The following is a 27,953-nucleotide window of genomic DNA, read 5'->3' as shown; positions in this document are numbered from 1 at the left end:
CAACAGCACTCTTCTATGTGCTCACTTCCACCTCAGCATCGGTGTCCAGGAAGACCCGGCCCACGACAGGTGGCATCACGAGGGTGACTAATTAGCCTGGTTTGCCTGAGACTTATGGGTATTTCAGGACAGGGAGCAGTCAGGCCTAAAACTAGGACAGTCTGGACTACTCTAGGGGCAGGTATGTCTGAGAAAGGAGACACAGAAATAAGATTCTGGAGCAATGAAGACTCCAACTAGGGGATTAGGGATAGGAGAACATAGAGCAATGTGATTGTTTAAATTTTTACTGGAGGGGAACAGAGGTGGTTTACCTGTAAGACGATATGCAAAAGCAGGGCCACGTGTCAGGCAATTGAGAAATACAATGAAACGGGTACTTTTGAAGAGTGTGGGGACAACCCTACTGCTTTCACTGTTGTAAGAGTCTTGCTAAGTGCAATTGATAATTTGCAAAACGTAAAAGGCTGGGAGTACAAATCAGCAAGGACAGGCCTCGAGTGAAAGCCAAAAGTCCTCCTTATTAGTTGAAAAAGGGATCCTACCTGTGCAGAGGTCGGGGAAAGCTGAGGCCCAGAACTCAGTCCTCAGAGTAGCAGACCTCCAGAAAGCAGTGATCTCTCCACCAGGCAGCTTTGCTATATGCCAGTCAGGGCCCTGAATGGATAACTACAGGTCCTGAGCCACAAGAAGGAGCCATGTGGATCCAAGTGCCCAAAAGTCTTGAATCAATAATTCCCCTGATATATACAAGCTGACAGAAGTGACCCCCTCTTAATTTAGGGCTCATCCCTACCCTGCCATTGCTTGGAGATGGTACAGAAGCTTGTGCTCTGAAATAATATTCACCACCCCCCGGGGGGGGAGGGTGGATCCATCCCTTCCTGTCATGCAGGCCTGTGGGCCAATAAGTAGGATTATGTCAGCACAAAACCAGGACAAGAGGGTGTACAGGGCATAGGAGCTGCACAACCAATCAATTATATACAGTAGGAACTGGAAGAGCATGCACAGGGCTGGATTGTGAAGGTGCAGGATCAAGGGGCAGAAGCTCAGTTTGGATGAAGGGAGTTTATTATTAGAAGCCCTACTAGAAGCACTCTTAACTGCCAAGGATGTTGAGACAATCTGCAAGCTCACCGCCAGGACGATGACCCTTAGAAAGACTGAGAAAATGATGGCTTCAGAAGCATTTGGCAGGAGTGGCTCTACCAGGTAAGGCTGGACAGCTGCCCAGGGTAGATGATTCTCAGGAGGGCCTGGCAGACACAGCATTTACTTGAGCAATGAGGAATGTGCTGGCAGAGAAGCACCAGCATCATCAAAAAGTTCAGTGGGTGGCTCTCCTCTAAGCTAGGGCCAGGTTGGGGAGGCAGGGAAGAAGGGGGTTCTGTGGTAGCAATAGAGATGGCAGGACCTGGAAGTGATAGAAGCCTGTTGGTGAGGCTTAAACGTAGAAGTCAAGTGAGTGGCAAAGAGAGAGGTACCAGCAAGGATGCCTGACCTTCATGGGTGTTGGAAATGGTCAGGAGTACAGAGCCCCTCAGGGCAAGACAGACGGACCACCAAAAATGTACCGCCCACCCTGTGATCAGAGCAAGTAAGGAAGGGGAGCTAGGAGACTGGGAGACTGAGAGCTCTAACTCTAGTAACAAACTCCTTAGGAAGCTAGATCTGCAATGTCCAGTCATTCCAGAGTAGAGTACTGACTTTATGTATGAGTTTCCTGTGGCAGCTGTGACAAATCACAGACTGGACAGCAATAATCAAAAGAAATTTATTCCCTCACAGTTCAGGAGGCCAGAGGTCAGAAATCACCAACACTGGGCCAACATCAACGTGTTAGTGGGGGCCAAACTTCTTCCAGAGGCTCTAAGTAGATCCATTCCTTGCCTTTTCCTATTGCTGGTGGTGGCCATAATTCCTTGGCTTGTGGCTCCATCACTCCAATTTCTGCCTTCTCCTTCATATGGTCATCTCTGGTTTGTGTGTGTGTGTGTGTGTGTGTGTGCGTGTGCACACGTGTGTGCGTACGTGTGCGTGTGTGTGTGTGTGTGTGTGTGTATAATCTCCCTGTGTCTTTCTCATAGGAACACTTGTGATATATATCCAGGCCCTCTTCTTATCTCAATCCAGGACACTCTTCCCATCTCAAGATCCTAATTTAACCATATTTGTATAGGACCTTTCCCCAAATGTGATAACAATTACAGGACTTGTAAATGATTACACCTGATATCTCTAGAGCCACAGTTTAGCTCTCAATTCCCTACATACAACTTTGTGTTAAAAAAAACTCACACATCTCTTCATGGGTGGAACTAGAGTCCGAGATTTCCCAGACAGGACTCCCCTCTGACAGGAGGTGCTTAGAGCTAGACCCTCAGGCTGAGGCTCCTTTGAGCCCTGTCCAACTCCTCCTCACCTGCTGAGAACACAAAACCTTTTCCAGGGTTCCTAGAACCTCCTCAGTTTCTCCCCTCTTGAGTTTTATGTCAGACATTTAAAAACTCCAAAATGTTTCTCTTTGTCCCATTTCTCTCTTGCATGTCTACTGCCAGGATTGGCTTCAATTTTTATTCCACATTCCTCTTGCTCTGAATAGAGACCTGCCTCCCAGGTAGTGATCCATTGACAAGGGTCCCTGGGGAAGCTAGTGGTCCTGAGCTGGGAGTGTGTCAGGTGACAGATTCTACTCTAGATGGAGCGTCAGGAACTTATCCATGGAGCATAGAGTGCATTACACAGACATCAGGGGTGGTGGGTGGGGAGCAAATTCCATTTTGGAAGGAGAGGGAGAAAGGGTGGAAGGGAGGAGAAGCCGATTCCCTAGTCTCCTCCTTATTCTTGGTTTTGGGCTGTCTCAGCTAAGCCACCAGGGGGCAGCAAGAGCCTAGATTTGGGGACTGCAATGACATCCCCCCACCAAACCCCATCCCCAAAGTCCTGCTGAGGTTTCTCCAGGCCTCAGCTTCTTTCTCCCTTTTCCTCCTAAGGGGGAAAACTCTTAAGTCTCTTGTCCCTTCTCTGCACAATATAGTAAACAACCCTAAAACTTAGTCCCAGACCCAATCTCAGGCCACTGCAGAGGCTGGGGACAGAGAGAGGTGTGAGCAGTGGAGAGGTGGAAAGGGAATGCCATGTTCCCAGCCAGGTTTTGGTTTCTGGAAAAGGGGCTACTAGAGCTCAGTTCGACTGGAAGCCTTTGCTCATCCTCTTCATTCAGAGCAGGGATGATTAAGCCTTCAGCCTTCTGTGCAGCCAGAATTGTGTTTCCCGGGAAGGGGTAACGTGGGAAAGAGCAGGTCCTCTGCCCCTCCCTTCCTCCAAGCCATGGGTGACTGCAGAGAGAAACCAAGAGAGTAAAAGCACAACACCAAGTGTGGCATTTGCCAGGGTGACATATAACAAAACTACAGTTCTATTTTGTGGCCTTCTCTTCAGACCTGGCTGGGAATATTTTTTTGTAACTTGCCTGAATGCAGCTGGAAACTCTTTGGGCAAATACCTTAGCTCAACTTCCCCACTTAATTCATTCCACGAATAGGATTACTAACTGGGCTGTTGGGGCACATTTCTGTGTCCTCAGAAAGATCCAGACATGTGAGGTATAAAGATATGGGCATTTCAGGCAGAGGAGTAGCCTGTGTAAAGGTGCTGAGGTAGAGGGACTATGGCCAATGAAAAATGGAAAGAAATCTAGTGGGCTGGGCAATGGTTGACTGGAGACTCAGAGCAGGGAGATGCATGGGAAGCTGTGGGGACAGCAGATAGATCACATCATGACTGAAAGCCTTGTGAAGAGGGAGAGTGTTTTCTAAATGAAAAGAGAATTGAGGGTGAGGATTTTCCATAGTTTATACAGGAGTTTTAGTCAGTTCTGCTTAGAGTTTTTACCCCAAACTGATTCTTTTCTAGAAAGCACTACTAGATTAAGCAACTCTCTGTCTATGGAAGAAACTTTACCTCAGGAAGGTGCATATCTTGGAATGGGGCTTTCTCAATGTGCACAAAGAGGACATTAGGAAGAAAGTCCCATATTCCCTGTGACACTAAAACGTGCCCTGAGGAGAGATCCCTGGAGCTGGGCCCTCAGGCCAAACCTGACCCGATCCCCTTTTCCCACATCCTCAAACAGTAGAATTCACCTTCTGCTTTCCATTAGGTGGCTTTTAATCCTACAGAGCTTTTTCTTCTTTAGACAGTATTTTTTTCCCCTACATTTTGAGAAGCCAATCTATCTTTACCTGTTCTCATTTTTGTCACTCAGCCTTTCTACTGGGGTTTGTTTATTTAACATCTAATGTTGACTCCTCCCTGAGCCCAGAGATGCCTCGCAAGCAAGACTCCTAAGCCAAAGCTGTGGTGGGACATGCTGAATAGTCGTGAGGTGAGTGGTGGGCCACCTGGTGTGGCAGATGGCACATTCCATTCTGGACCAAAGGAAATGTGCTACCAGGGAATAGAAAGGATCAGGGGGTGTGGTACTGAGTTGTATGGGGGAGGGAAGACCACAGTGGGAGGAGAGGAGGGATTTCCAGCTGCCTTCCCTTCCCTGGTGCCTGCAATGCACCTTCGGAGGGCAGCGAGGGCCTGGATTTAGAGAAGGGATTTTCTGTGATTTAAGCTGTCCATATGAAATGTAAAGAGTTCCTTCCCACTGAGCCCCTCTGAGGCCTCAAAGTGTTGTCCTCCCCAATATCATCTTCTCAAAGTGCTGAAAAACAACCCAGGTTTCAGCCACAGCCTCAGTCTCAAACCACCACAGAGACATAGGATGGAGTGATGCATGAGGAACCATCCTGAGGGCATAAAAAGGTGGTGAGGGGAAATCATGGCCCCCAACTCCACCTTTAGGCCCAGGAAACGGAGCAGTTGGCTCTCATTCAGCCGGCTTGTCATCCTGGCCCCACAGCTGAGTCACACATCTGGAGGAGAAGCCCTGGGATTCCTTACTTAGGAACCACCGGATTCTCATCACAGGAAATGTAAGGATATCTATGGGTTGGATCTATTTCCAGGGCACTGTCATGAGCTCAGTATGACCTGACTGATAATATGTTAAAGATTTTTAAGTCCTGAGTAAGCTCTGCTGCCCAGGGATGCAAAAGTATCTAGAATAAAGAACCAGGTCAGAGGGTTGAGGAGAGGCAGGTGCAGGAAGCACATTTGCATGGAGGCCCCTCCCTCCTCTGAGCAAGGGGAAGGGGATAAGAGAGGTCTTGGGGAGCCAGGCCCAGGGTTGGGGTCTCAGAAGGCAGTGCTGTTGGGGCATCTGCACCATGGCCTGGGCTCTGGTCCTCCTCAGTCTCCTCACTCAGGACACAGGTGCGGCCTTCAAGGAAGAGTCCACAGGGACATCTGGACTGATCTTTGTCTGCTCTTCAGACTCACTTGGGCCCCCAGCACTGAACTAACTAGAATATGTTCTTTCTCTTTTCAGGGTCCTGGGCCCAGTCTGCCCTGAATCAGCCTCCCTCAGTGTCCGGGGATCTGGGACGCACAGTCACCATCTCCTGTGCTGGCAGCAGCAATGACATTGGGAGACATAATTACGTCTCCTGGTACCAACAGCTCGAAGGCATATCCCCCAAACTCCTGATTTATAATGTAAATTCCCGGCCTTCAGGGATCCCTGATCGCTTCTCTGGCTCCAAGTCTGGCAACACGGCCTCCTTGACCATCTCTGGGCTCCAGGCTGAAGATGAGGCTGATTATTACTGTTGCTCACATGCTAGTAGTAATACTCTCCACAGTGGTTCAAGTTTATGGGGAAGTGAGACCAAAACCTTCTCTGTACTCACAGGCTCCCTCCTTGCTCTGAAGGTGTTTCCAACCCTGTGCAGAGGGGACTTCATGCAGCATGGTCTTGAGAATTCAGGTCTCTGTTCCTCTTCCTTCTCAAGATAAAGTAAAATGAAACACATTCTGCCAAATTGTCTGGGTAATGACAGAGCCTATTTGCTTCTTTGATATGGTCCTAGAAAGTGATTCTTTCCAACTCTGCAATGGCGGGAACTAAGGACCAGGAAGTGCCTGTGCAGTGCACTTCCTGCAATTCCCAGGGAATCCTCACTTTAAATGGCTCCATCTCACACACCAGTGCAGCCTGGCTTGAATTCAGTTTTCCAGAATTGATGTTGTCTTATTAAATCCAGTTTCCAACTTTCTCTTTTTTGGTTTATTGGGGGGGGGGTGCGGTAAGGGTTTTTTTCAGTTATATTTAGACAGCATACAACTCATAAGTTTAAAACAATGGCTCTTAGTATATTCTCCAAATTGAGAAAACATCACACTATCACATTTCTATTGTCCTAAAAAGAAACACTGTAACTATTGGCATTCATCTTCCATTTCCCACCAATTTGCTCAGCCTCTGGTAATCAATGATCTACACTCTGTCCCCATAGCATCCCCAGTTTGGACATTTCATATAAATGGAATTGCACAATAGGACATCTTTTGGGAATGACTTTTTTCACTCGGAATGATGTTTTCAAGGTGCATCCATGTTGTAGCATGTACTAGTATTTAGTTACTTTTACTACCAAAATATATCCCATTGTATGGATAACTCTCATTTAAGGATTGAAATATAAGACATTTTTCAGTTGTTTCTACCTTGCCCTAGCCAACATGAGCCTCCTTGGTGAGCCATTCTTCAGCATGTCAGTGACTGAAGTAATACCACCTGAGAAAAGATCTAAGACATATGGGGCGCCTGGGTGGCGCAGTCGGTTAAGCGTCGGACTTCAGCCAGGTCACGATCTCACGGTCCGTGGGTTCGAGCCCCGCGTCGGGCTCTGGGCTGATGGCTCAGAGCCTGGAGCCTGGAGCCTGTTTCCGATTCTGTGTCTCCCTCTCTCTCTGCCCCTCCCCCGTTCATGCTCTGTCTCTTGCTGTCCCAAAAATAAATAAATAAACGTTGAAAAAAAAAATTTAAAGATCTAAGACATAGCTGAGGGAATGAAGATAAAGGGAAGGGTTTTCTTCCCCAATGTCCCTTCATCTTTAACTCCACATCCAAGGAATCTGAACAGGAGAGAATATGATTTGAGACTCCACGACAGGTAGAATCTTCCCTCCCCTGAAATCAATGAGCCCCTGTCCTGGCAGCAGCCCTGCATGTGGACTGTCTGCCCCCAGGGTAGGCTCTTTCCAAAATGGCTCCTTTGTTCCACAAGGAAGAGTTATCTAGTATGCATGTCCCCATGTCACAGAGGTCCCCAAAACATCTGATTTCCATGGGTTGTAAACCCAATTTCTGGGTGAAATGCCAATGATAAAAATTGCAAAACAACACATATGCAAAAATGATGGCCAAGAATTCTTCATGCATTGAATGAACCTGAGCATGGTCTCCAGAACTTTGGTCAGGACCAAGTCTCTTGCCGGTTGAGCAGAACTTTCCATGTTAAGCACTGGAAGTGCCACATCCTGGCAATGACCTCATTCATGGGCAAATGGGGATGGATGTTCAGTTTAGCATAGATCCTAGTCTCTCTCTCCCATAATGTTCTTCTATGAATTATTTTCAAAATCTGTTTCAGTACCTTCTCTCTTTCCCTGATAAATGATCAGTACCTTCATACTTAAGTCATCTAGACTGGAAGAGCAACACACCTTGATTACTAGCAGTGGGTTAAAGTACTCTGCAATGTGGCGTGTGCTAATAGACACACAGAATAACTTCCTGAATCACAGCTTCATGTTTGTGTAAGGCGATCAGAGGCTGTGCTTGACTTTCGGGTATGTGTCCTCATGTGGAAATTCTGTAGGAATTAGGCTCCTCTGAAGGGGCCATTGTCTTGTGAGTTTCTAAAGCAACTGTTATGAGAGATTCTTCCTGACTCAAATAGCATCAGAGTCCTTTTTATAAAGTATCTGCTAATGCATAGGAAGGCAGGTGTGACCATTGTCTCTACTAGCGTGTCTCCTTTTTTTTTTTTATTACATTTTTAAATTTATTTTTGAGAGAGACAGAGCACAAGTGGGGGAGGGGCAGAGAGAGAGGGAGACACAGAATCCAAGGCAGGCTCCAGGCTCTGAGCTGTCAGCACAGAGCCCGACGCAGGGCTCGAACTTACAAACTGTGAGGTCATGACCTGAGCTGAAGTCGGTGGCTCAACCGACTGAGCCACCCAGGCGCCCCTAGTGTGTCTCCTTTTAAGGTGAGACCACCATTTCCTCTGGAGAAGGTAGTTATTATGTTTAGAGTAGGAACCATTACCAAGAAATATAGAAGCCAGATGTTGAGTGAACAGGATTGCTTCCAATATGAAATTTCTAGAGCTACAAAGCCCTTTGTGTCTTGTGTATATGAGTCTCGAGGTATAGGAAAAGCCTCTAGGGTTGTCTCTAGGGTTCAATATTTTTATAAAAAGATGAGAGAATTGTTACTTTTAATAGAGTCAATGTGAAATAACCAGGGTTTTCTATAATCAAAGTATCTACTAGTGTTTTTCTGGTCAATGCAAATAGGGAATCAGCACCTTAGGGCAAGAACATTCATGAGTCCATAGAATACCTGAGTTAAGTGCCACTCATTTTATAACGCATCTGTTCTGGTAATTTTATCTTTCTTTTTCCACTCACTTTCTATAGTTATGGAACTATCTTGTTTCATTCAACCTGAATGATAAGGATTTAGGGATTGATATTTGTGTATTTTTGGTTTATTTGCCTTAGCTTTATTGGTCATTAATCATATTATGTTCAAATGGTCATTGGAGATACTCTTGCCACTTATTTGAATATTATGCCTTATTGTGTGGTCAAAAGAACCCAGAATAATTAAAAAATATAGTGTTTCCTGCACCATGGGGACCTGAGTTTGCTCTTTGTACTAATAGAGCATGGGGCAGAAGAAAAGGTGGCTCCGACTGTTCCCAGGAAACCTTTCTAGTGATCTCAGGAGGCAAGGACCCAATCTATAAGACCACTCACTCAACCCCAGAACTAAATGATGGATTTATGAGAATGTCATTAACAGGTTACCATTTTATTACGATATGAGGAATAGACATTATTATCTAGATTCATTCTGGAGTAATATAGTACATACGTGCTCAAAACACACATGAACAATCATTTCAAATAAAACAGCTAGCTATCACTTCCTCCTACTACACATTCTCTTTCCCTCAATCCCATATCCACCAGTTATTTCTTTCTATCTCTGGCCAGGGCATCACTTTTCTTGTGTTCTTTAAATGTCCTTCATAGGGTATGAACAGGGACACTAAAATCGTTTCATAAGAACATTCACACTCTATAGAAATATGTCCATTTTCTGAGTGGGCATTTCCATTACCATTCTGGCAAAGAGTAGTCAGCCGTGATTAGAGTCTTTGCCCTAAACCCATCTCTTTAGGAAACACACGAGGTCAAAAATCCTTTTGTGGATGAAGAGGCTGTATTTCAAGATGACACACAGCTCCGAGGGGAGATCTTCTCAATATGCACTAAGGGGCAGGATGAAGAATGTCCAAGTCCCTGTCATCAATAGAAATACTCTCTGTTGAATTGTCTGGGGACAGTCACAGCTTCCTCTTTGCCTGTATGTTACAGCTCCAGAAGGTAGCTCTTTCCAACTCCTCCACAAAGAACAGAGGCACAAGGAAATGCCTACTCAGTGCAATTTCCATAACTGTCAGGAGAATCCTCACTTTAAATGCCTCCATCCCATCTCCCACACCAGTGCAGACAAGCTTATACTTAGGTCATATAAATTGTCATTGACTTATTCTCTACTCCACCATGCTATAATCAAAATGGCCCCCCTTGCAGGGTTATTCTTGTGTTGAAGCAAAAGCATCTGAAAAAACATCAGATGATATTGCCTAGGGAATGATGACCAAAAGACATTATTTTTCTGTCTAGAGTTCCTCATCCTTGACCCCATATCCAAGAGATTTCATCCAGGAATATGACACACATTCAGCTCAGTTAGATGTCTGAACCCCCTCTGCTCAGATGCCTGAACCCCTATCCTAGAAACCACCCAGCATGTTTCTGTCCCCTCATTAGAATGGGTGCTTTCCAAAATGGCTCCTCTGTTGCACAAGGGATATTTTGTGGGTCATTCCATACATCCTCTGGAATTCTAAAGGATATCTGATGTCCTTAGCTGTCCCCTCAAATGTTAGCTAGATTTCCATTTATACTGAATTGGTATGTACACATCACATTAAGTGTCTGTTCAAGAATTTGTTGGACTCCTAATTGAAACAGGGCTTGAGTTCAAGAGACATGATAGGGTACCACCTTCACTTTACCAGTTTTAGCATGGCAACCCATGTCTGGCACACCTGACTGTTGTTCACTGTGTTTAAAAGCTCAGTGTTTGTCATACATTAATGAACTTAATTTTTTTTCACAATCCCTTTCGCATACGGCCTTTATGATGTCAAGGTATGTTCCATCAACTTCGACGAGGATTTTATCAAGAACAGATGGTGTATTTTGTCAAATATTTTTTCTGCACCTATTGAGAGGATCATACGGTTCTTACCCTTCCATTTATTAAGGTGGTGTCTCATGTTGATTGATTTGTGAATATTGAACCACTTCTGGAACCTATGAATAAATCTCACTTGGTCGTGGTGAATAATTTTTTTAATGTACTGTTTGATTTGGTTTGCTAGTATCTTCTTGAGAAATTTTGTAGCCATGTTAATCAGGGATATTGGCCTGTAATTGCCCTTTTTAGTGGGGTCTTTCTCTGGTTTTGGAATCAATGTAATGCTGGCCTTGTGGAAGGAGTATCAAGTTCTCCTTCCATTTCTATTTTCTGGAACAGTTTGAGAAAAATATGTATTAACTCTTCTTTAAATGTCTGGAAGAATTCCCCTGGGAAGCTTTCTGGCCCTGGACTTTTGTTTGTTGGGAGATTTTGATTACTGATTAAATTTCTTTGCTGGATATAGGTCTGTTCTAATTATCTACTTCTTCCTGTTTTTGTAGTTTGCATGTTTCTAGGAAATTGTCCATTTCTCCATATTGCTCAGTTTGTTGGCATATAATTTTTCATAATGTTCTCTTAATAATTGTTTGTACTTATGTGGTATTGGTTGTGATCTCTCCTCTTTCATTTGTGATTTTATTTGAGTCATTTCTCTTTTCTTTTTGGTAAGTGTGGCTAGAGGCCTCTCAGTTTTTAAAAAAAATTTTTTTTTTCAACGTTTATTTATTTTTGGGACAGAGAGAGACAGAGCATGAACGGGGGAAGCGCAGAGAGAGAGGAAGACACAGAATCGGAAACAGGCTCCAGGCTCCGAGCCATCAGCCCAGAGCCCGACGCGGGGCTCGAACTCACGGTCCGCAAGATCGTGACCTGGCTGAAGTTGGACGCTTAACCGACTGCGCCACCCAGGCGCCCCAAGGCCTCTCAGTTTTATTAATTCTTTCAAAGAACCAGCTCTTAGTTTCATTGATCTACTCTACTTTTTTTTGGTAGCTTGTTTCTAGATCATATTTTTCTGCTCTAATATTTATTATTTTTCTTCGCTGGCTTTAGGCTTCATTTGTTGTTCATTTTTCTAGCTCCTTAAGGTGTAAGGTTACTTTGTGTATTTGCAACTCTTCTTGCTTCCTGAGGAAGACCTGTATTGCAATATACTTCCCTCTTAGGACTGCCTTTGCTCCATCCCAAAGGTTTTGGACTGTTGTGTTTTCATTTTCATTTGCTTCCATGTATTTTTTTTTAATTTGTTCTTTTAATTTCCTATTTAACCCATTCATTCTTCAGTCAGGTGTTCTTTTATTTTTTTAATTTTTTTTTAACGTTTATTTATTTTTGAGACAGAGAGAGACAGAGCATGAACGGGGGAGGGTCAGAGAGAGAGTGATACACAGAACCAGAAGCAGGCCCCAGGCTCTGAGCCATCAGCCCAGAGCCCGACGCGGGGCTCGAACTCACGGACCGCGAGATCGTGACCTGAGCTGAGGTCGGAGGCTTAACCGACTGAGCCACCCAGGCGCCCCAGTCAGGTGTTCTTTTAATCTCCATGTCTGCTCACTTTTGGCCCCACCATCACGACAACGGAGGCTTTTTTATTGCTGTTGACAACAGACCTCAGATGGCTGCTGCAGCTCCAGCTATCACACCAAGCACAGGGAGAGAACACTGCATAATTCTACTGTTTCTTCCCTCACAAGAGTAAAAGTCCCCTAAAAGATCCCCACCCAAATGCTACATTCAAGGGGCCAATTCTTGCCCACAGGGCCAATCTTGATGTCTCAAGAGAGACTTGACAATAGCAATAGTGTGGCTTCTAAATGAATATGGAAGACGAGATACAAGTAGGAGAGGTTGGAGACTGTCTCCGGTACCAACAAAGCAAGACTTCCACTCTGCTGCAGCAGTCCTAAGACGGAAACTCTGACCCAGGGCCCGTGTCCTGTTCACACTGATTTCCCAGGATGGAATGTGTCCCAGACTAAGCAGATCTGAATTAGTGTGTTGGACGAGTGTTTTCCTCTGTCTTTGGAGCAGTAGCCGTCATCACACTATTGGCGACACCAGCAGCCAGTGCCAGTTAAAGGCAGTCCCTGGCTTCTGTGTAGCTTTGTGTCACGCCGCAGAACCACTCCCACGGCCACCCACCTCCCCAGAGACAGGAGCAGTGATACCGCAGATGGGCCCTGCCTCCTCCTCCTCCTCACATGAGCCTCTTCCTACTTGCATGGATAACCTGACCTCCTCCTGCCTGGTCTTGAGGCTCACAGAGGCCCCGCAGAGAAGAGGAATTCCTTCCCTGGGGTCAGCAGTCCACGGATCAGGGAATCAGGATCTGAGCACTGGGTTCTGAATCTCCACCTGGACAAAGGATTTCACTGGGCCTCGGGAGGTCAAGTGGAGCGGCCACCAGGGGGCAGCAGAGATCACCTGGCAAAGCCACCTGCACATGGGGAGGGTCTGGGCAACAGGGCATATGCAGGGAGGGTTAGTCATGAGACTTGACTGAAAAGTGTAGGTTGTCTATGGCATCACCTTTGACTCTGGTGTAAAATACTGGTTCAGTGTCTCTCAGATTTGTCTCCTGTACAATGTGCTCCTGTCTCTAGCACAGATCCAGTAATTCCTGCCTCTCCAGCCCGGCCCACAGCTGCTTAACTCAGCCACTGTCCAACCTTGTTCAAGGTGGGTCTGCCTCTGGCATTGAGAGCCCCCTAGGCATACTGAGGCACAGCATCGATGGCCTACCCCAGGAGCTCTCCCTCAGGATACAGTCCTACAGAACTTCAATAGCTCGTTGAAACTCCATGTGCACTTGAAAAGGGAGGAATTTCTTCAAGTTCTGAAGTTCCTCAACATAGACCTGGGGTAGCACACTGCATTGACCTAAGTTCCCCCAGTCACCTAGAGAGTAAACATTCTGTAATGGTGTTATGCCCAGAATTCGTGATCCCCAAAGACCACCAGGGAGCCGAGTCCGATGCAAAAGCAAAGAGCCTTTATTCGAGCTAGCTCGAGCTCAATCCCCTACCTGCACCGACGCAGCGGTGAGATACCAGGGAAAGAGAGCGAGTTTCAAAAGGACAAAGGTTTTATTGGGGCCTGGGGGCAGTTGGTGAGGTAATGGCTATGGCCTCAGCCGATTGGCTGGGGAGGGTTCCTGGGGAAGGGTCCAGCAGGTGAGGGAGGGTTTACTCAAGGGGAGGAGGTGTGGTCAAGGTGAAGGACACAGAACAAGATGGAGTCGAGGGGAGGAGGTGTGGTCAAGGTGAAGGACACAGAACAAGATGGAGTCGGCTGGCGTAGGCCCGCCCTTTCATTCCCCCCTTGTCATGTAGCTTACGGACCCAATCATGGGACCGGCTGCATTTATGGTGACAAAGAGAACAGAGTCTGGAGGTTTACGCAAAGTTCTGGGAACCAAGTGTCCCTGGGGTGGCTCTGGGAGGTCTGATTAAGTATTGTCCCCGAGCTGGTGTCTATGATCTGCCAGGTGATATTTTGGGGGGCGTGGGGACTCCCGGCAGCATGAGCAATGACAAGCAGAGTTAACAGAGTTACCAATATTAGGTAGGTCGAATGCGCTGTAGCTTGAGCTTGAGCGGGTTGTGTTGGTCCCGACTGATGGCCCATCGCGTGACGAAGTCCTTCCGGATCGAGGAGGGGTCCGCTGGCTGAGCATGGGTGTGATGGACCCAGGTCGCGATGCCGTCTACCTTGAGAGCGGTGGGGGTTGTCAACACCACGATGTAGGGTCCCTTCCAGCGCGGCTCGAGAGTCTCTCGGTGGTGCCTCTTGACGTAGACCCAGTCTCCCGGCCTGTACTGATGAGGTGTCGGGATCGGGCCAGCCTCGTAGATGGCACGGAAGCGCGGCCAAATGTCCTCGTGCGCCCTCTGGAGCCCGCTCAAGGAAAGAAAAAGTTCTTGATCTTTAAACTCAGCAATAAGTTCAGCTCGAAGGCTGGGAATAACAGGGGGTGGCCTGCCAAACATGATCTCGTAGGGAGTAAAACCCAGAGTGTAAGGAGTGTTTCTAACCCGGTAAAGGGCGTACGGTAGGAGAGTCACCCAGTCCCCGCCAGTCTCCATGGTTAATTTGGTAAGGGTCTCTTTTAGGGTTCTATTCATTCTTTCTACCTGTCCTGAGCTCTGGGGCCTATAAGCACAATGTAATTTCCAGTTTGCCCCCACCGCCTTGGCTACTGCCTGTGTTACCTGTGAGATAAAAGCTGGTCCATTGTCTGATCCTACCAGGGCAGGAAAACCATACCTGGGTAAGATGTCTTCTAGTAGCTTCTTAGCCACCGTCTGAGCCGTTTCATGCTTGGTTGGGTATGCCTCCACCCAGCCAGAGAAGGTGTCTGTAAATACCAGGTCCTCGTGTAGTGCCTCGTCGAAGATGGTGGGTGAATTTTTGAATCCCTGAGGTAGCCGTGTCCAGGTGAGTTGCCCACTGTAGCCCTCCTCCGGATCATGCCACTCGAAGGCGAACAAGGGTTGGCTCTGTGGTGCCAACGGCAGACTGAAGAAGGCGTCCTTTAAATCTAGTACAGTATACCAGACCCTGGAGGGCGCCAAGGAGCTCAAGAGAGTATATGGGTTGGGAACAGTTGGGTGTATGTCCACGACCCTCTTATTTACTTCCCGGAGGTCTTGTACCGGTCAGTAGTCATTTGTGTGAGGCTTTTGACCGGCAGTAGGGGGGTGTTACAGGCAGACTGGCAAGGAACTAGTACCCCTAGGCTTCGTAGTCTCTGGATGTGTGGCTGGATCCCCTTCTGGGCCTCCTGAGACATGGGGTATTGTTTGATCCTTACCGGACTCTCTCCTGGCTTGAGCTCTACCAGGACTGGGGTCCTATGAGCGGCTAGTCCCATCCCCCCTGTCTCTGCCCAAACCGAGGGGAATTCTTGTAGCCATCTGTCTATATTATCCTCTCTCGGGAGCGCCTCCTGGTGGAGGAGGTATTCATCCTCCAGTTTCATGGTCAGGACCTGGATGGGGTGGCCCTTGCCATCGGTGACCTGAGGCCCCCCTTGTCTGAAAGTTATCTGAGCTCCAATCTTGGTCAGTAAGTCCTGTCCTAACAGCGGGTAGGGGCGTTCTGGTATTACCATAAAGGAGTGGGATACCCGGCCCATCCCCAAATCTACTGTTCTTCGGGTAGTCCATGAATACTGGCTCATACCAGTTGCCCCTTGTACCCAGGACTTCTTGCTGGCTAGTTTTCCTTGTGGGGTGCGGAGGACCGAATGTTGTGCTCCGGTGTCGACAAGGAAGTCAATAGGGGTCCCCTCCACTTTAAGAGTTACCCTGGGTTCGGGGAGAGGGTCCGAACCCTGACTCCCCTAATCACTTAGTTCATCCAGCTCTAGGACTTTTACTCGATCAGTCTTGCTTCCCTTCCCGCCGGCCCTTTTCGGACAATCTCGGGCCCAATGCCCTATCTCCTTGCAGTATGCGGACTGATCCTTCTGCAGCCTCTGCTTCCCCCCCTTGGTGGTGCTTTTACCTTTTCTTGCGTTGTCTGCCAGCTGCCGGAGATGGCGGTCTCGTTCCTCGGGGAAGTCAGCAGTAGTAGCTAGCAGTATTCTGGCCAGGTCTCGAGTCTGCTTACTGCTGGCAGCCGCCATGGCGCGAGCCTGCTTGTCCTCAGGAGGCTCCCGGTTATTATATACCTTTTCGGCTACCACCAGTAAGTCCTGCAGACTTTTTTCTCCCAGTCTATTTTCTGTAATTTTCTCCTAATGTCTACGGCCGATTGGTTTACAAAGGCCATGATAACAGCTGCCTTGCTTTCCGGAGCCTCTGGATCCATGGGGGTATAGGTACGGAATGCCTCCATGATCCGCTCTAAAAAGGCAGCCGGAGATTCATCTTTTCCCTGTTGTACATTTCCTACCTTGGCCAAATTGGTTGGCTTTCTAGCAGCCATTCGGAGACCCCCCATTAGAGTCTGGCGGTAGACCCGGAGCCTCTCCTTACCTTCTGCCGTGTTGAAATCCCACTGGGGCCGAGTTAAGGGGAAGGAGGCATCTATCTGAGCCTGGTTGGTGGTGGGATTCCCATCTGCGCCCGGAACTAGTTTTCGGGCCCCATTGAGGATTCTTTCTCTTTCTTCAGTCGTGAACAGGACCAGCAAAAGCTGCTGGCAATCATCCCACGTGGGCTGATGGGTAAAAAGAACAGAGTCTAATAAATCAATAAGCCCTGCCGGTTTCTCGGAAAACTTAGGATTCTGAGCTTTCCAATTGTAGAGGTCACTAGTGGGGAAAGGCCAATAGTGATGGGGCTGATTCCCCTCCGCGTCTGGGGGTCCGGTGGCTTGCAGGGGCAGAATAGTGGAGTCGGCAGCGGAGGCGGATTGCTCCCTCTGAGCCCTTTGGTAAAGGGCGGGCTTCCCCCTGGAGCGTTTCCGCCTCCCGCTCTCGGAACAGCGTCTGCCTCCCCCGGAGGGGGAGGATGGTGTTCTTCCGGCATCCTAGAGGGGTTATACGGGGGAGGAAAAATTAATTCTTCTTCAGTACCCCCCTGTAGGACAGGGTAGAGGGGTGCTGAAGGCTGGGTAAGACTTTTCCTCTTCTCTGTCTCCTGCAAAGCAAGAATGGGTTTTGGCTCCGGAGGGATCAGGGTTAGGAAGGGCTTAAGCCAAGAGGGTGGGTCTTCTACAAGGTCCTGCCAAGTGATAATGTAAGGGAGCTGATCAAGATGGCCCGTCTTAGGCTGAGTGATGATACTCCTGACTCGGTGGATGGTAGGGAGGTCGAAGGTCCACTCTGGTGGCCATCCGACATTGAAAGTTGGCCACTCGCTAGAACAAAAAAACTGCAACCGACCCTTTCGGACTTCCACACTGAGGTTGTTAGCTCTTCCCCTCACATCCTTAAAGTGATCAATCATAATACTTAGAGGAGTAGTCCGAGTCTGTCCCATAACGTCCGTCCAGTAAGTCCACAGAGCAAAACAGAGAAACACAAAAACAGACAAACAGAGGGCCCCTAGAAAGTCTTCCAACTCCATGGAAGCAAAACGGAAAGCTAGCTTTTGAGGGGATCCCATGTCCCTCCAAAACCGATGAGGGGATTCCACGTCCCTCCAAAGACGACGGCCTCACGCAGACCAGCGGGAGCGACCCGCCTCGTCTCAGACCTTTGAAGGGATTCCACGTCCCTCCGAAACAGATGAGGGGATTCCACGTCCCTCCAGAAGGGAGAATCGGAACGTCTTCCGAAACTCCCGGCCCGTGGTCCTCCAGTGCGTCCACTTAGACCGCGTCGGGCACTACCAGAATTCCAGAAATGAGCTCACAAAGAAAAGACAGAACAAACAGACACTAACCGTGGCCAGTCAGGCTCTCCGGGTCGGGGGTCCCTTGGGGGTCTTGGGGATCCCGGGCCGAGCCCCCAAATGTTATGCCCAGAATTTGTGATCCCCAAAGACCACCAGGGAGCCGAGTCCGATGCAAAAGCAAAGAGCCTTTATTCGAGCTAGCTCGAGCTCAATCCCCTACCTGCACCGACGCAGCGGTGAGATACAGGGGAGAGAGAGCGAGTTTCAAAAGGACAAAGGTTTTATTGGGGCCTGGGGGCAGTTGGTGAGGTAATGGTTATTGGCTCCGATTGGCTGGGGAGGGTTCCTGGGGAAGGGTCCAGCAGGTGAGGGAGGGTTTACTCAAGGGGAGGAGGTGTGGTCAAGGTGAAGGACACAGAACAAGATGGAGTCGAGGGGAGGAGGTGTGGTCAAGGTGAAGGACACAGAACAAGATGGAGTCGGCTGGCGTAGGCCCGCCCTTTCAATGGGTTCACAAAAGACAGACAGAGGTGCCTGGATAGCTCAGTCGGTTGACCACCCAACTCTTGATTTTGGCTCAGGTCAGAATCTCACAATTCACGAGGCCAAGCCCTGCATCAGCTTCATGTTTGTAGGTTGAGCCTGCTTGGGATTCTGTCTCTCCTTTATCTCTCTCTCTCTCCCCCTCTCTCTGCACCTCCCCTGCTGATGTGTGCTCTCTCTCCCTCTTTCTCTCTCTCAATAAATAAGAAAACCTAGAATAAAAAAGACAGAAACAAAATGTAGACAGATTCCATCCTTGAACTCTGCTGTGTTGACACCCACTCAGAAGCCAGGCAAGGACAGGGAGAGGGATGGAGTGTGGGCCCCAGACTATAGGATCACAGGGTGAAGCATATCCTTTGGGCTGAGGGTGGGTGTGCAGGGGCTGCCCCTCCCATCTCTGTGTCCCTTGGGGCTGAGCCCATTTCTGAAGCCACGAGGCTCCTCAGCAGCATCCCCTGAGCCCTGGCTGATTTGCATGAACAGCAGGTGTCTCCAGCAAGGGGATAAGTCAGGCCTGGGAGGAACCCTGCCCAGCCTCGGGACCTCAGGGAACAGAATCGAGGCACCTCCACCATGGCCTGGACCCCTCTCCTCCTCGGCCTCCTCGCTTACTGCACAGGTGCTGTGCCCAGGCTCACACCCACCCCAGGCCCATGGTTCCGGGACAAGCCTGGTCCTGACTCTGAGCTCAGCAGGGGAGTCTCAGTGGGGACAGGATGCTCAAGACACTGCTGTGGGATGGGGGGCTGGTGGGGTGATAGCCCCCCACTGTGCTCACTGATCTGTGTGAGCCCTGAAGGGCTGCACCTGCCCAGGGAAAGGAGAGGGGGGTGGTTCTCACTTGTTCAAAGGCTCCATCCACCAGGCGGGCCCATGGGTCCCAGGGACTAAGATGACAGCAGAGTGGACACTGGGGCCTAGAGAATCACTGGAGCTTAAGCCAAGCAGGTGGGAGTGTTCAGGGGATGACACCCCAGGCTGGAAACCCACCTCTCACCTTCTCTCTTGCAGGCTCCATGGCCTCCTACGTGCTGACTCAGCCCCCGTCAGTGTCAGTGAACCTGGGAAAGACGGCCAGGATCACGTGTGGAGGAAACAACATTGGAAATAAATATGCTTACTGGTACCAGCAGAAGCCAGGCCGGGCCCCGGTGATGATTATCTATGATGATAGCAAAAGGTCCTCAAGGACCCCTGACCGATTCTCAGGCACCAACTCGGGGAACACTGCCACCCTCACCATCAGCGGGGCCCAGGCCGAGGACGAGGCCAACTATTACTGTCAGGTGTGGGAGAGTGATAATGCTCACAGTGACACAGGCAGAGGGGGAAGTGAGACACAAACTCTTTCCCCATCTGTGTCACACTCTCCTCCATCCCCTGGAGGCTTGGGGACAAAGCAGAGTGGGTCTGGTCAAAGTTCCTGGAGCTGAGGTCCCCAGGTTGCCCCCTCCCTCGCAGCCCTCTAGGACAGGGATGGTCACAGAACATATGTATAGCTGACAACACTAGGCTTCCCTGGTTCTCTGGGCCTGGGACTGAACTGAGGTCACAGCATAGGGGGAGAAAAGACACAAGAGACTTTTGTCCAGTGGTCATCATCTCTGCATTTCCATGGGGTGGTCGTGGGCTACTGCTCATGCAACTGACCAAAATTAGAGCCCCAAATTTCCCAGCTCACCTGAGGTCTTGAAGCCCTGATGCCATGAGTGCACCTACCTCCACCTGAGTGGAGCAGACGGGTGCAGTAGACACTGGGGCATTACCCACATCCCCCCTTCTGGGCTCACGTTCCCACCCATTGCTGCCTGGAGCCCCTGACAGCTCATAGGGGTGATCCTCCCTGGGAAGTGCTCTTGGTTCAGAAACTGACTCCTTAGGATATGGCCCTTCTCAGGGAGGTTCAGTCAAATGATCTCTTGAAGCCTAGATCCAAGGCCCTGCCTCAGTTCCAATGTCCTAAAGGGTCCCCATTTTAGAGCTCCCTGCAGGAATGAGGCCTCATCTGATGTTCCACACCATGTGGGTCGCTCTCCTACTCCCCAGTGTGACTTCACTTCTTCCAATTTCTTACACATGCACTTCTTCATCTCAGAGTCTCCTTCCAGGAACCCAATCCAGGATGGCTGGCATCCCAGACACGGTCCTGAGAGACCTGAGGAGGCCACTATATACACACAAAGTTGGGCTTTCTTCTACAAAACCCCAGTGTGCATGTCCAGTCTCCAGACAGATAGGATTGTTTCTTGTATTTTTAACAATGAGAAACATTTTAAACAATGAGAAAAGATGCAGACACACTAGATGCTCTGGGTTTTGACAGACAGTAAGAGAGCCACATCCATCCTGCGGGTGAATGGGGGACATTGGGGCGGTTGCCTCCTTCTACAAAGTGACCAGAAGATACACAACCATGGGAGTGAGACACAAAATGGGTGCTGCCTCACTTCCACCCCCCAAATCATGCACAGGAATCTCTCTTTATACCCACCCTAACCAGAAATATAGACAGAAAACATTTCTGTGAAATACAGTTCAGCCTGACACTTAATACGCCACCACAGTCAACCCCTGTCCACATGAAATCCACCCAGATGCACGCAAACCAAGTCTGTAGACGTAGGGAATATCAGTAACCATGGTCCACCTGATATGATGAAACTATCCCATGACAACTACGTATATGCTCACCCTGCCACCTAAACAGGATAGGAAAGACACTTTTGTCTGCTAGGGATATTTATTTTTGTCCTAGACGATTTGCTATCCTATAACTTCAATATTGAGATATAAAGTTACATACTGTTCACACATTTGATGTTAGATGATAATGAGATGACACAGAGAAGAAAATGAACACATACGATTACTATATATCCAAACATGTTCCTACAACATAAGGAAGAAACACTTGTTCCTTTTATCCTGTTCATTTCTACAGCTACCCTGTGGTTAGAGTGGTGTCTATAACTACCTTCGTCACCACGCACTCGATATCCGTCTTTCCACAGCAAACATCCCAGCCAGTTAGCACAACTAAGCCTTCATTCAAGAAAGTTAGTCGATCGTCAGACCTGCTGAATTGGATTGTGGTGCATTGATGACTATAATGCAGACCCAGGGAATATTAGGGGATCTTCTGAATCCATACACACTCCTTCTTGCCCCAGTTGTGCACCTGAAATGCAACTCCCCATGATAATCACCGTGAATTACCACAGGAAGTGCCCCCCACATTTCCTGATGATTCACCCCAGGAGGTGCCTAAAGCAGACAAGGCACACTGCCTGCCTCCAGAGCTGTGCAGACCATATTCCCGGAGATATCACCCCATCCACAGCACACACTCCATGTGGCTGGTGAAAGAGTCTAATCTTAAATCATTCCTTCCACATCACTACAGGGACTAGCCCTTGAATCGAACTTGCTTGACCAGGTCAGGACAGTTAAGCCCCATGTTCCAGGTGGCCAGAAAGGACCTGGGGAGACCAGGAGAGGAAGTGACATTTTCCATGGTGGCCTAGACCCCTAGACTGCGATGCTCAGTGAGCACACAGTCCCCTGAGGAGGGGGGTCTCCGCAAGATGCAGCTGCAGCAGGTCGGGGTGGGGTCCGGGCATCTGCATGCGGAACAGCTCCCAGGGCCCTGTGGTGTTGATCCTCCCAGGACCACACTCTGCATGGCTTCACGCCTGCTCCCCTGCTCCCAGCACAGGTAAGAGGCCCACAGGGAGGCACAGTGTGAGGCACAGATACCCTGCTGTCTCCCATCCAGGGCCTGTGGGGATGGGGCCCTGCCCTCACCCCTGTCCACGTTGCTACCCTGGTTAGGGCTGGGATGAGTCCATACTGACCCAGCCTCCTTTTCTTTCTCCAGGCCCCTCTCCTCTCCTCTCTTACAGACTCTGTGTCTCTCCTGACATGAAGTGGACTCCCCCTGTGTCACAGGCCCTGGTCAGGTACAGGATCCCCAGCTCTGAAGATAAGTTAATGCGTGAACATGCATCTTGGTACCAGCAAAATTCAAACCAGGTCCACGAGCTGGATATACGTGCAGATACGAGCGGTTCCAAATGTGATTCTGAGGATGGAACTTAGGGACACGCCCCCCCCCCGAGGGCCCCCCGGAGGGCCCGACAAGACTGATCATTTCTGTACTAATAATGTGGCAGTGGGAGTGCCTGGCAGTGACTCAGATGACACAGAAGAATGGTGCACAAACACTCCTCCAAGGCCTGGCTCTCACTCTCACCTGCCCTCTGATCAGGTGTCCTCCCTGGTCCTGGCCCAGCCCCTTGCAACATGAGAGATTCTAGCAGGTTCTTTGGCCTCCTGTCTGTGTTTATCCTACTGAACAGTGGTGAAGGAGAGGGGGCTATTTTGACTATGAGGACTGTAGTCAGGTTTTTTAGTAGATAATAAAGGTTTAGGATGTCACTATACAACACGTGGGCCCCAGATGTAATCACGTGTCACTCAAGAGGGGAGACAGCTGTCTCAGTATGTCCTGCGGGCACTCCTCTTGTCCTGGGTACAGGCAGCCTCAATGGGCCCCGTGTGCTGTGTCACCCCTGGTTCCTGGATGAGACGTCCCCACATCATGAAGAGCTACCTGAGGCTTCATGAAGAGAGGACCAGGACCCTCCTGCCCTTGGCTCTGCCATCCTCAAGTTTTACAGAAACTGGGGAAAGTGCAGACACTACCTTGTGTCCCACCTGGGGACTTTCACCTGGCACCATTGAACTCCCACTGTCCCAAATCCCATTACATGCACCAAGCAGGTCTGACCCTTAGCTGAGGTCAGACCCACCATGGACTCACACCTCTCACCCCACCCCATGCTGACCCCGTGTAGGGCCTCATCTGAATTTGGGCCTCTGCTGTCGCTATGAGGGGACAGAACTTTTCCAAGAATTAAAATACATTAGTATCATGAAGTGAATTTCTCTCCTTGATTCTTTGACTTCTGGTTTTGAAACTGATTTTTAGAGAAATTGCATTAGGTCAAAAGAACAGATGAGGAATTTATTAAGAAGGAAAAGAAAACGCTTTCACTATTTCCACCTCTGGCTTTTGGTGGAGCGATACGTTCGTGGGAGTGGGGAGACACAGGAAAGAACATCATTTTCTCCTCAAAAAAGTATGGAAAGTACCATTGGAATATTTCATCTAAAATTTACTGATTGACATAATCTTTGGTTGGATTTCCAGAGATTTTTCAGGTTAAAGGATCATGAGAAGGTCACTCCGGAGAATGATAGGGAGATTCTCACTTTAGCCTTTCTCATCAACATAACAATGAATGGGCTGGCACCTCCTTGGTCCCAGGTGGCCCTGTGGCCAATTGCAGCAACGCCCCCCACAAACAACTGCAGTTGAGAGGAAGAAGCTATCTCCTTTAGGACCTGGAAAGTTCTGGCTTAGGTCGTCCCTCATCCCCTCTCAGCCTGGGCGGCCTTCCTCATCTGGTGCAGGTAACTGTTGCTGCCTTGCACCTGCCAGCCTCTGCTCTTCTCTCTACCTCTCCAGGGACTGGGGACCCATGCCCTCTCCCAGCCTCCCTTCTCTCTCAGATGCACCCCCCTTCATGCTCCTGCTCAGCTCAGCTAGCAGTGGGGTGTTGGAGAAAGCAGTGATAGGTAATCTACGTGGGACCTCAGACAGGGCACCAGGACCAGAGGCACATGTAGCACCCTAGTCTACCTGAGGCTTTAGGAAGGCTTTAGACCTCTATGTGTCCAATAACTGCCAGGAGAAACTGACTTAGTACCTGAAAATGGCCTCTTACCACACCTGACCACATGCCTCTGTACCCAGAATGCTCACCTCAGGAGAAAATCAACACTGGCCCTGAACTCAGGTGGAATCCCAGGTCCCTCTGGTTGTCCTCTTCTTTGAGATTCTCTAACCACCATGCCTGCCGCTCCTCTATTGCACCCACTGGAATATTCCCCCACGCATCTCACCTCTTGTTACTCCCCCACCCCGACCCCTGCAGCTCCAGAGTTCCCTCTTCAATACAGACTGTGTCTTATTCGTACAGAATTCCCACGATGGAATATGTGCCAGACCAATTTGGGTCTAAATAAGTATCTGCTGGGTGGATACTCTTCTGTCTCTGTCTTTGGGGCATTAGTACCCAGTCACCATCCTTCCACACACATCAGCCCTGCATCCACAGTTGGCACCAACAGAAGCCATCTCCTGAGTCCTTGACCCCATCTCCAAGATGCAGTACCACCTGCATGACCTCCCACCAGCCAGAGACAGGTGCAGGGGTGCATCATTGACACCTGTGCTCTCCTCCTCCAAATAAGCCTGTTCATGTTTTCATGGGTACTCTGGGCCCCTCATGCCAGAATATGAGGCAGGCAGGAGCCATGCATAGAAAGGTCATTCCTCACTGGGGCAAGAGTCCATGGAGCAGGAATTAGCACCTGAGCTGTAGGTTCTGAATCTACACACTTCACAAGGGAGGTCCCTGCACCTCCAGCAGCAAGAGTGGAGTGGCCACCAGGGGGCAGCAGAGATCACCTGCCAAAACCATCTGCAGATGGGGAGGGTCTGGGCATCAGGGCTTCTAATAGTCAGTTGGGGGTAGCAACCAGGACCTGGGACTTTCAGTCACTTGTCATTTGCTTACAGTGTCATCCTTCACTTTCAGGTACAAATTTCAGGGTATGTGTGTGACGGACTCTGCTCATGGAGACACTGCTTATTTCTCTAATATGGGTCCAGGCACTTTGTCTCCCACCAGCAAGAACTTAGCGAACCCTCACGAGACTGAAGTTCTGTCACTGTCCACAAACACCTGTTCTCCCTGTGATCACAGTTCCCCCTTCCATCCTCTGTGCTGATAGCCCGTGTCAGACACAAATGTCAGGCCCAGACTATGATACCAGAGATTGAGTCAGATTCCCCTGAACTGGGGATGAGCCTGCGTAAGACTCCCCTCCTCTTTGTGTCCCCTGGGGCTGAGCTCTTCTCTGAAACCACAAAGATCCTCAGTAGCAGCCCCTGAGGTGGCTGATGCATAACCTCCAGGTCTCCCCAGGAAGGGATAAGAGGCCAGTAGAGAATCCTGCCCGGCCTTGGGCCTCGGGAGCAGATTCGGGAGACTTCCATCATGTTCTAGACACCTTTCCTCCTCAGCCTCCTTGGCCACTGCACGGGTGCTGCACCCAGCTCACACCCACCCCAACTCAGGGCCATGGACAAGCATGGCCCAGACTCGGAGCTCAGCATGGGCTGCCTGTGGGGCAGGATGCTCATGACCCTGCTGCAGGATGAGGAGCTGCAGGGGTAAAATCCCCTCACTGTGCTCACTGGCTCCGTGTGAGCCCAGACAGACTGCCTCTATGCAGAGAAAGACTTGTTTTTCAATTTGTTCAAAGGCCCCATGGACCAGTCAGACCCATGGGATTCTGGGAATGAGATTGATGAGAGGAGGCAAACCTGGGGTTTGCAGAGAATCCCTGGAGCTAGGCAGGTAGGGGACTCCTGGGGATTGGACCAGATCTGGAAGCCCACCTCTCCTTTTCTCTCTCACAGGCTCCATGGCCCCTACAAGCTGACTCAACCCCCTCGCTGTCAGTGACTATGAAGGAGACGGCCAGGATCACACGTGGGGGAAAACACATGGGAAGTACATATGTCCACTGGCACCAGCAGAAGCCAAGCTAGACACCCCTGGAAATTATCTATCATTACAGCAACCTGCCCTCAGGGATCCCTGACCAATTTTCAAGTTCCAACTCAAGGACTAGGCCATCCTGACCATAAGCCAGGCCCAGGCCCAGGACAAAGCTCACTGCCACTCTGCCACCTACCATGGCAGTGGGAGCAGTTTTCAGTGACTCACAGTGACACAGACAGGTGAAGGGGGACCCAAACCTGCTCCCCCAGCCTGGCTCACACAGCTCCCCCTGGGCACACCCAGCGGGACAGAGCCTTCCACACAGAGACTGGCCCTGCCCTCACTACCCCAGCGATGGAGCCAGTCCTCAGTCCTGTCTGGGCTCTGTCTTCTCCATGGCAACCTGAACAGGCATGCTGATAGGCAGGTGCCTGTTCCCAAAAGATCACCCGAAAACCACTTCATCCCGCACACCAAGTCCATTAGTGCTCAGGAGAAAACCCCCAGGCAGAGTCTCAGGAACGTCTCAGGCAGGTGAGGGGAGTGTGTGCAGGGTTTCAGGATGTGCACATGAGGGGCATGAGGCAGGTCTTTCAAGGAAGGAGCAGCCTGACGTGGGTCACTTCTGTGACATAACAGCATAGGACTGGTGGACCCTCTCAAGGGGGCAGTCATCAAACCAGTCTGATCAGTAAACTTTTATTTAATAAGCTGTCTGTTTACCCGGATGAGAATGTTTGCCCAGGGGAGCAAACTGTTTAGCTCCTAATGCATTTTCCAGTGCCCTGAGTGATTATTTACATCCTTACCCTTCTGGGCAAGGATTTCTAGATCTAATAGACACCCTGCCACAGGTGGTCTCAGTCCTCAGATCCAAACATGAGGGACAAAATGAAAATGAAGAAGTTCATTGAACTCCAAAGGGAAGACACAGACCTCTCCGTGGGCAGGGATGGGAGATGTAGTGTCTGAGGACCAGACCTACAGGACCTCCTGCCCATGTGGGGGTCACCCCGAGAGCGTGGAGGGATAGGTTGCAGATGGAGGGAGCCCAGAGAACAGGTGCCCATGGTGGACTGAGCTCCAGGGAGAGAAGGAGCCTGGTCCGTCCCTGATCCAGCACCTCCACCAGCATGTTCAGACTTCTCCCTCCCTCTCTCAGGCAGCCCCTCTCTCTCCCTGATCTTTTCTGCCCCTCAATTCCATGCTCTCTCCTTTCTCTGCCCACCTTGCACCATGGTTATCCCCACTGCATACCCCAGGACACTCCCTCGGCCCCATGCCCAGGCCCTGCAGAGGAGGCCAGGCCAGGAACACTGTCAAAAGCTTCAGCATCCAACTGTGTAGAACATTCCTGCAGAACCCAGCCTTTCTCTGTGACTTTCATTTCTACCAATACTAACAGCCTCAGGACCTTGATGGACCCTCTGACCTCAGCTGAGAAAGCAAACCCTAGAGACATGGGCCAGAAGAAGAACCATGTGACAGACATTGAACTGTCATAGGAGACTCTCCCCAGAATAAAGGATTTATTGCCCCCCCCTAGGGAGAGCTGCATCTGTCTGTAATGACATTGGGCACAACAGAGAGGGAGAGAGGCTTAAATAAATATTGACCCAGTGATGTCACAGGGCAGAGCTTTGGCAGCACCCTCTATGGAGGCCCTAAAATAGTGACAGTCACCTGGAGAATTGTTTGTGGCAGTGATTGTGGGAATGTGGGGTAGGAACCCTATTTTCTGTTTTTATGGGTCCTGATTCAGTCAAAACCTCCATTGGCATGGTTAGAGGGCTAATGAGGGCTGGTCCTTTTCCACTGAGCAGGCTCTGCCCTTGAAGGATAAGAGGGTCTGGGAGAGCCGTGCCCTGTTGTGGGGTCTCAGGAGGCAGAGCTCTCGGGCATCTCCTCCATGGCCTGGATCCCTCTCCTGCTCCCCCTTCTTACTCTCTGCACACGTGCTGCCCTAGGTCCTGCCTGCATGACCATTTCATTATGGTTACTGCACCCACATTGTCATTG

The 27,953-nt window shown here is 49.6% G+C and overlaps 1 protein-coding gene, 2 long non-coding RNA genes, 1 pseudogene and 4 gene segments (V, D, J or C); 6 read left to right on the top strand and 2 right to left on the bottom strand.

Moving 5' to 3' along the window:
* The window catches only part of LOC125148931 (immunoglobulin lambda variable 5-37-like), a 1,027,427-nt gene that overhangs the window by 675,356 nt on the left and 324,118 nt on the right, over window positions 1–27,953 (top strand).
* Window positions 1–27,953, bottom strand: part of LOC125148968 (uncharacterized) — an 863,358-nt gene that overhangs the window by 512,451 nt on the left and 322,954 nt on the right. The gene's annotated exons all lie outside the window — the stretch shown is intronic.
* Window positions 1–27,953, top strand: part of LOC125148944 (immunoglobulin lambda variable 5-37-like) — a 657,272-nt gene that overhangs the window by 309,985 nt on the left and 319,334 nt on the right.
* The window catches only part of LOC125148935 (immunoglobulin lambda-1 light chain-like), an 899,300-nt gene that overhangs the window by 571,380 nt on the left and 299,967 nt on the right, over window positions 1–27,953 (top strand). The gene's annotated exons all lie outside the window — the stretch shown is intronic.
* Window positions 1–27,953, top strand: part of LOC125148936 (immunoglobulin lambda variable 5-37-like) — a 647,249-nt pseudogene that overhangs the window by 327,862 nt on the left and 291,434 nt on the right.
* LOC125148937 (immunoglobulin lambda-1 light chain-like) overlaps window positions 1–27,953 on the top strand; it is a 498,673-nt gene that overhangs the window by 183,613 nt on the left and 287,107 nt on the right.
* The window catches only part of LOC125148932 (immunoglobulin lambda-1 light chain-like), a 327,578-nt gene continuing 304,832 nt past the window's right edge, over window positions 5,208–27,953 (top strand). Inside the window, 2 exon segments of the V gene segment in view lie at window positions 5,208–5,328; window positions 5,444–5,747. Of these exon segments, the coding sequence occupies window positions 5,283–5,328; window positions 5,444–5,747 (350 nt within the window).
* The window catches only part of LOC125148973 (uncharacterized), a 133,643-nt gene continuing 119,999 nt past the window's right edge, over window positions 14,310–27,953 (bottom strand). For both annotated transcript variants that reach the window (XR_007145750.1, XR_007145751.1), the window contains exon 4: window positions 14,310–14,365. This is a non-coding gene — a long non-coding RNA (uncharacterized LOC125148973). The remainder of the gene's footprint in view (window positions 14,366–27,953) is intronic.

Source organism: Prionailurus viverrinus, chromosome D3, assembly GCF_022837055.1.
Source record: "Prionailurus viverrinus isolate Anna chromosome D3, UM_Priviv_1.0, whole genome shotgun sequence".
NCBI lineage: Eukaryota > Metazoa > Chordata > Mammalia > Carnivora > Felidae > Prionailurus > Prionailurus viverrinus.
This window is presented reverse-complemented; position numbering and strand designations above follow the sequence as displayed.